The following is a 9,134-nucleotide window of genomic DNA, read 5'->3' as shown; positions in this document are numbered from 1 at the left end:
AGTCCAATTCCAACAGTCACGAGACAATACACAAGGTCGTCAAAGTCCTCGTGGATCTCATACAGGGTGCTCACACAAACAATTGTGTAAACCACAAAGACCACATTCAAACAGATTAAGTTGAAGTTGTAGATTTTGAAATCTTTGCTGAGTACGCCCAAACCTGAAACACTAGCCATTGCGGTGGAACTTTCGATCAAACTTTGGTAAAACTCTAGTGGGTTCCGGTAATGGTGTTGAAATATCTGGAACTTTTGCAACCACTTGATAAAATTCATTGTTTTTGCTTGTGATCTCCTTCGAAATTTGTATTGTAAATAATTATTTAAAACATTTTTGAAATCAGAAACTCAGTTTTTCATCTCATTCCAAGTCGTCTTTCTAAAATGAAACAAACAAACAGTAATCATTATAGAGAAGCTTTTCTAGCAAAAATTAAAAAAATATATATATATTTTTTTTTGTTTATTTTATTACATGCAATCAATGCAATGAACTTTTATTGAACATTGTTATAGTAGGATTTCTCATCGGGTCATGTTATTTCGTATATAAAAAACATACATTATTAAACAACATTTTTATTGTAGACACAAAATATTAGTTTTCATATTTGGTTTCACATAGTTTCAGACAGGGTTGCCAGAATTTCCATCGTTTTAGATTTAAAATTATCTCGTAATTTGTAATAGAAAAAATATTTAAATAATACGAAAGAACTTTTTAGATGGAAATGTTCTCAAATTGTTTACCTACACTTTTTCAAAAATTGACGCAGATTGATAAATCTAGTCTTCAATTCAAATCGTTTGAAAATTCACCCAATCTTACCCATTACAGTAGACATTGAGCCAAATGAAACTAAATCTAGAGGACCTTTAAAAAAAAAAAAGAACTCTGGAAATGATGGTCAAATTTTGGCTCAAATACAAATATCGGGTCAAAACAAGGATATTCCTAAACAAAAGTGTCACTCAATTTGAAATATCTTTCAAAATTAATGAATTTGTACTAGTAATTTTAAAAAATCCCTTTGAACCAATGTCACCCCCACTAACAATATCACTTAGATTTAGCAAAACGAATTGAACTACTATATTTTAAAACTTTTTCCACCAAATTGATTTGTCACCACTAAAAATTAAAGTTCTTAAAAGATCATTATTGCGCTCATTTGAGTGCTAAAAATATCAACTTTCAAGACACACAAAAAAAAACATTTCTTAATTCCTTCAATTCTTTTCCGAACATTGCATCTTTGCTTTCATTCATTTCTAATCGTGAGCAACAGTGTCAGAATGCTGTAGATAATTTTCATAACTTCCATAAATGAGGGCATGTTCATCGGGTAGAAAATCATTGTCAGACAGTTGGGCTGTTGGGTTGCCTCCAGGAACAGACGCACCGACTTTTGGTCCGAGGTCGTCATCTTGTACCACGGCAGGTTGTAGATTTCCTGTTGGAGTTTCTCTTTCTGGAACAAAAGTTTTGAGTGTCATGATGTTGGGTTACTTATTTGGAACCACAAGTTGGAGCAATTTCTTCTTGTTAAATTATATCTAAATGGTCCAATTTGTGGTTTTAATAGTTAAGATTATGGTTTACCTTCATTTCCAGCAAGGTTGGTAAGTAACAAAAGATGAAAAATTCATAAATGATGAAAATACACGATGTGTAACCTGCGATCCATGCACGCTAGGGATGAGATTATGAAATAAATTTGAATAGAAGTTCAAAATTCTAAGTTCTTACCGTTACTATTGCATACAGAACCAGAACCAGTGTTGCTCCCAGGCTCGAAAATAAAACAAAAAAGTAACTTCTATAAATTTTCTCAACATTTCGAACGTATCTGAAAAAAGAAAATGCTTATTTCATACTGATTGGCAACATTTAGAAGAAATACTCACAAAAGATGTTCCTGATGTCGTTTGAAGATATCTTTCAGGTCCTCTTTAATATTGAAGTCATGATTCTCAATTTTATTACAGACATCTCGAAGTTTAATCATAAGTAGGTCAATTTGAGTTACAGAATTCATCATTGTCATGAAATAAATAGTATCCGGGCCCATATTTTCGGATGTTATTACCACTGACATGATAAATTGCATCACAAAGTTACAGAAATAACCCAACCATGAGAAGCGATCAATGTACGGCAGCCAAAATCCAAACGTCAAGTACTTGTGTCCAGTTAAATACGTTTTAATCATCGGTGCCAAAAGCATGAAAACGCTCGTAAAGCCGTAGAACCCAAGAATGATTTTGGTCAAAACATTCATAATCGTTATGTCGTCCATTAGTACAGCTCTGTGAGTTTCACCTTCTTCCTTATACAATGCCTTGCTGTAATCTTGGATCCAAACCAAATCTTTACGATATCTTAAGAACGTGAAAATTTTCATCACTCCTTGCAGTCCAATTCCAACCGTGACGAGGCAATAGATCAAATCATTGACGTCATGGCGAACCTCAACAACAGTGCAAACCGAAACGTAGGCAAACAGCACGTAGATACTGATTAAACCCATCAAATTGGCTGAAACAGTCTTGTAGTCCTTGCTGAACACATCCAGCCCCACGATGGCGGCAATTTTGTTTGGAATAACGAGCATACTGGTGTAAAATTCCGATGGTTCCATGTTAGTATGTTGGAAAATTTTCTTTTTGCTCAACTTCTTGACGAATTCCATGATTTTTCTTTAAAATGTTGAACCTGTCGTGAAAGATTAAGTTGTTAATTTCACATGCTTCGAAGCATCAAAATATTGTTCAACAAGTAAGAAAGGCCATCCCAAAGAGAAATTGAGACGATAATAACGTCATGATTCGAAATCCGGACACTTAGTAGCATATCATTTTTGTTATAGCTGGCAAAAAATCATGTAATAAGTTGGAAATGTAGAAATATCATCAGGATGTAGTATAGTTTCAAGAAAATGCATGCAAAATATGTCTTTTCTAACAATTTTTCATCACAATTTGAAAATTAAAATGACTTGTTGTGCTTCGAATCCCGGACACTGATAAAAGCTGATTCGAAATCCGGACGCTTTTGCTTCGAATTCCGAACACTCGATTTTACTTATGAATCGCACAAATTTGGACTGAAATGTTAGTGAAAGGCATTCTCTAGCTCTCAAATAAGCTGTTAAAATCAAAACAATCGATAGTTTATATGAAAATTTGCTAGAATTTAAGAAAATCGAAACCATAAATTTCTGCTGTGCCTTCTCGGTGCTTAGAACGCCTATGAAATATTTCAAGTGAAATGTTTCACATTTTTGGTAAATTTATAATTTTATTGTATTTAATTGTTTTGACATTAACTATAGCGTTCAAACAAACTTTAAATAAAAGTTGATATTGGAATTCATCAAATCACACAGTTTTGACATTCATAATGCGAACTTATACCCAAATAATTAATAAAACAAGATGAAGTGTCCGGGTTTCGAAGCGTCCGGGAATTCGAATCATGACGTTAGGCGGTCAAGTGCTTTTGGGACAGGTTTGCTAAACAGCGAGCTAAGTCGCCTCATTATTAATCCTTAGAACGCAATCAACAACGATTATATGTAAATGGCACACAGATTGATTTTGCCGAGGCAAAAAAAGTCATGAAATTTGCAACATCACCAAATAATAACAAACATATTCAATGCAATTGATTTTTCAATCACTGATTCCACTATGCACACCAACAGTAATCATTCCGACCGTTTTTACTTTTTTTTTGCTTTTACTTTAGCCCAATTTCCAACCGCGAATCCGTCGCGGCCAATCTCACCCTGATTGTGGGCCCAGCAAAGAAGACTGACATGATTAATGGTTCCACTGCACGCCATTGTTTGCTGATGTAAACTCGTGGTTTTTTTTTTTTGCTGTCTACATTTCAGTAAAACCCCGCAAAACCCAGACCAAGAAATGGCTGCCAGCGCCTGCTTCCGGTTCCGGTCGGTGGTCTAATGCACATTTCAAACACGTCGCCCACCACCACACACAACCACAACTCTTTTCCACACTGCTGGGCCAGCCAAGCGTCACTTTTTGTGCCCGCGCCTTTATCTGGGTGTATCACACTCACACGCACGGATATTTCGTCCAGTCATATGAACTAAAAGTGTTGCTCTCGCCAGGAAGTGTATTTGCGTGTTTCAGGACTTCAGGCCAATTGCGAATTCTGTGACTCGGGAAAGGACGGAGCCATGCAGTGGAACTTACTGAACGTGGAATTGAAGTGCCATTCGATGGTGGTAAATATAAGTGAATTTCGTGTAGCTTTTGTAGCTGTTCTGAGCCCCAAGAAATCTAACTTTGCACAGTTATTTTTTGTACCAATGTTCTACAAAGTTGTAGAGCAGACAATTAGAAAAATGTTGATGTATAAACATATGGGGTTTGCATTTAACCATCACGACTTGTCGCGATTTTACGATACGATTTGTTACCATGATCAACGACGATCAACTTTTTCAAAACAACACGATAATTCGTGATGTTTATAAGCAAAACCTTTATGTTTGCATATCATTTTTAGAATTGTCTGCTCTACAACTTTGTAAAAAAAATAATAAAAAAAATAACCCTGCAAACTTAGAAAAAATGCAAAATTTTAATATGAAAAATGTTGTTCTGAATGAAAAAATTACCCTTCTGGGTTAATGTAGATTCGAAAAGTATATTAAATTTCCCTTAAAATGACATGTTTCAAAATTTGATACAGTTGAATAACGGAAAATGGCAGAGTTTTAGAAACTTCTTTAGTATTTTTTCGATGAAAAATACGTTTTATCGGAATTCTGAGTAGGCCATCAAATCAGGCGTCCAACTTTGTATAAAAGTCCCTTTTAAACCAAATTTCTATTTCATCACCGTTTTAGGCTGCAAATTATTGAAACACCTCTTTTTTCGAGAGTTTTGTCACGAGATATAAAAAAACGGACCTCGGATTCGTAATCAGGGACAAAAGTTACCTTTTTGGACAAAATTTCACGCAAATCGATGAGGGGTCGGTACCACCTGTGAGTTGGCGTAGAATTATCCATATTAACACTGGAACGCCCAACGCATGTCCAACTTACACGGACGCCCAAGCCTCCCAAAAAAGGTGGAACGGTAACTTCAACTCGCTGGTTCTCGGGCATTACTCAACCAATCGGGATGATTCTTGTTTCCAGTGATTTGTAAGAATGTCTAGATGATCCTAAAATTTTGCAGAACTTGATTTGATCAAATCTGTAATTTCTGCGACCAAAACCATCGTTCCACCTTTTTTTAAAACGACTGCCTCCGCGGTATTTTTGGCGATTTTTTTTTTTTGGAACGATGTTTTTGATCGCAAAAAATGCAGATTTGATCAAATTAAGTTCTGCAAAGTTTTAGGATCCGAGAACCATTGAGTTGAAGTTACCGTTCCAACTTTTTTGGAGCCTTGGGTGTTGGAATGTTAAAGTGGCACAAATCTTCAATGTTTCTGATACAATTTTACCAAAAGCTCTTAACTTTTCGAAAAATACTTATGCGGTCGAAAATTGCTTTTCTTCTAAAATGAAAAACTTGGTGGCCACATTTTAACAATGGCCCTGTGTCGCTGAATAAACATCTATTTTTGGTCCCCCTAAACATATCAAACAATTTAAATAAATTGAAAATACAGATTTTAAAAATGAAAATACAAATTATTAAAGCTGAAACTATTTTTTTTTTCAGGAAATCCTTACTAATACCTAAAACTTTGACTAAGACACTGAATCGATCGAAAAATTTCTTCTCAAGATACAGATTTTTGAATAAAACAAAAAACTTTTGTATGCATAACTGCAAAATTGTATAGAAACATGCATAGCTAAACCATGAAGGCATAATGGCTTCTTGGTCATAGAGAAGCTTCCTGGAAAGTTTCAGTCAAATAAAATATTACAAATGAAATCCATTTCTACAATCATGTTTGAAAGCTAACGCTGACTTTGTTAAGCGGTTACATACTTTTCAATTGGCGAATTTCGTATAAGTTGGCATTAGTTTCAATTAAATTTTGAATGTTTGGCCCTTTTGAAATGTTTGTCTTGATTAGAAAAATGGAAATATTAATTTCAAAAACATAGGAAAATTTCACGAATCCTTCATATTTTAACATTGACAATCGGACTAGTTAATGAGATATCGACATTAGAAAAAGGTGGGTTGATTGGGTGAGATTTGGAAAACATCAATTTTCCTGTTTTTTAATCTTTGCATAGCAATATCTCAGCAACTAAAGGTCGAGTCACAAAGCTCAAAAAGGCAAAATATAAAGAATTTTCTCAGCTATTCAAAAATATTTTTGACAAAGTGGGCAAACATTAAAAATATGAATAAATTCAACTACTTTAAGAAAAATTGCCTTAAAATTGCTGTAACTTGAAAAACGGTGCACTTTATCAACATTTCAATAGAGTACATTTTGATTGCAATTTAAATTTTAACATTGAAAAATGAAGTTGTAAATTTTTTTACCAATGTTTCTTTATTTTTGAATTATCATAAATTTAAAAATTCATAACTCGGTAAAAGATTTTTAACACTATCTGTAAATCTTTGAGGAGTGGGCATTTGATGTCCCCTAAAACATATCAAAAAGTAAAAAAAGTAAAAAATAGTATTTTTTTTGCAAATCAAGTTTAGTGACAATAGAGTTTAATTTGTTTGGTGGTGACGCGTGGTCAATTATGTGGTATTGTGTGTGAAAAGAAGAGAATTTTATTTCGTGTTTCATCCTGGTTGGCTTGCCAACAAGCAGAAAAAAAATCAGTTCAATTTGTTGGGTGGTGACGCGCGGTCAATTATGAGGCATTGTGTGTGAAAAGAAAAGAATTTTATTTCGTGTTTCATCCTAATTGGCTTGATCAAGTCCTTCCTACATCATCGTTGATCGGGAGGCACGACGTCGTGTGAATTGTTGCATTAAAATAAGTTTAAGTATTACTGTAAATGACTGTAAAAAAGTCCTTCCTATATCATCAATGTCGTCTGGGTAATCGTGATGAAAAATTACATTTATTCAGTATTTTAATACCTGTGCGCGAGTGTTTTGGTGTGCTAATTAGAAAGACCTTCCCATAGCATCGTTGCTCGGAAGGCTCGCCGACGGGTTTGTTATGAAAGCCCTCCCCATAGCATCGTTGCTCGGGAGGCATCGAAAAGCCAATACCTTATCCTACTAACCCAAAAAAAAATAATCACGTGATGCTTGAAGGAGATGCTGTGGATTCAACGGTCTCAAGCGGTATCAACAAGTATATAGCGAAAAACTATGTGCTTGATGAGTCTGCAACTTCAACTATCGGACTAACATTCCTCCCTTTTGTTGAACTGCAGGCTTCTTGGGAGGGCGCCGGTATTGACTAATAAAGTCGGGGTCTTCAGGGGTTAAACAGTGAACGGATGGTTGGCTCCCACTGATCATTTTTGATTCATTGTTTAACTTCAGCTGATCTGTCAATAACGGAGTAGCAGCTCATTGGCAGTCAACCATGCTCATGCTCATGCTCATGCTCAAATCAAGTTTAGTGACAATAAGTGGAATTGAAAATCACATTTTATTTAACCTCGAATAATATTGTTCAGTGTAGTCCTTATCCATACCTACAACTTTGCTCAAGCCACCAAATTGATCAAAAAATTCCTTCAAGAGATACAGGTTTTTGAATTTTCATGTATCATTTTTGTATGGACAGCTGCCAAAATTGTACGGAAAATTTTATGGACAAACTAATTATGCAAAATGGCTTCTTTTAGCATACTGAAGGTTCAAAAAAAGTTTCAGCCGGATTAAAAAATACAAAAAAAAAATCGAATGACTGAAATCTCAGCAAATTGCTCTACTTTCATAAAATGAGATGAAATAATAATAATAATAAAATAAATGTGTGTAAGTATGTATTGTGTAACATTTTTTAAAGTGTAATTTCAAAATCTGTCTACGACATGCACAGCAAAAAATCCGATGGTAAAATCGCATGCAAAAGCATGCACATCACCTTCGTCAAAATAAACACTTAATATTACACACTGCATGTACAATTTTTGCGAACACAAAAAAAAAATTACAACCGACGGGATTCAAACCCAGCACCAACAGTAAGGACTGGCGCCTTAGCCCACTCGGCCATTAGACCGATGAAAAGCTGTAAGGATAAACGCATATATGAGCTTGACATTTCGGTCAAGTAGGTTTCCCATACTGATGGGCTACTTATTTCAGGGTGTAAAATTACATAAAGTTGCATAAAATAATGCAATATTTATTTTACACCCAGGCCTTTTACACGCAGCTGGATTACTACTTTTTTAGCTGTGTGTCCATCAGCAAATTTCGTCCATCTGGACCCAAGATATTGTTTCTCCCTTAACTGTACTTCGTGTTTACAGAAAAACGCTATGCAATTTTTACAGTTCACTTTACACGTTGCAAAATTTTAAATGTATTTTGTATGCAGTCACTCAAATCAAGATTTTATTCGATATGACTTCACAGCAAACAAAGTAGTAATCCATTTGCGTGTAATACACAGCAAAAAATTCGATGGTAAAAACGCATGCAAAAGCATGCACATCACCTTCGTCAAAATAAACACTTAATATTACACAATGCATGTACATTTTTTGCAAATACAAAAAAAAGTTGCAACCGACGGGATTCAAACCCAGCACCAACAGTAAGGACTGGCGCCTTAGCCCACTCGGCTATCAGACCGATGAAAAGTTGTAAAGATAAACACATATATGAACTTGACATCTCGGTCAAGTAGGTTTCCCATACTGATGGACTACATATTTCAGGGTGTAAAATCACATAACATTGCATAAAACAATGCAATATTTATTTTACACCCAGGCCTTTTACACGCCGCTGGATTACTACTTTTTTAGCTGTGTAGGGGGTAAAATATTTTTTGCGTTATTTTATAAAATTCTGTGTAATATTACACCCTGAAATATGCAGCCCAGTAGTATGAAAAACCTACTTGATCGAAATGTCAAGCTCACATATCCGTTTATCCTTTCCATTTTTTATCGGTCTGATGGCCGAGCGGGCTAAAGCGCCAGTCCTTACTGTAGGTTCTGGGTTTAAAGCCCGCCGGTAGCAGC

At 35.1% G+C, this 9,134-nt stretch overlaps 1 protein-coding gene across 1 annotated transcript; it reads right to left on the bottom strand.

Annotated features, from left to right (window-relative positions):
* Window positions 1-1,264: 1,264 nt before the first annotated feature.
* On the bottom strand, window positions 1,265-2,695 carry LOC6036845 (odorant receptor 47a). Its single transcript, XM_038250856.1, has 4 exons — window positions 1,911-2,695; window positions 1,753-1,852; window positions 1,606-1,695; window positions 1,265-1,474 (listed from the first exon to the last, which is right to left on the bottom strand). The coding sequence occupies exons 1-4, from the start codon at window positions 2,693-2,695 to the stop codon at window positions 1,265-1,267; spliced, it is 1,185 nt and encodes a 394-aa protein (XP_038106784.1).
* Window positions 2,696-9,134: the final 6,439 nt, after the last annotated feature.

This window comes from Culex quinquefasciatus, chromosome 2 (genome assembly GCF_015732765.1).
Source record: "Culex quinquefasciatus strain JHB chromosome 2, VPISU_Cqui_1.0_pri_paternal, whole genome shotgun sequence".
Taxonomy (NCBI): Eukaryota; Metazoa; Arthropoda; class Insecta; order Diptera; family Culicidae; genus Culex; species Culex quinquefasciatus.
This window is presented reverse-complemented; position numbering and strand designations above follow the sequence as displayed.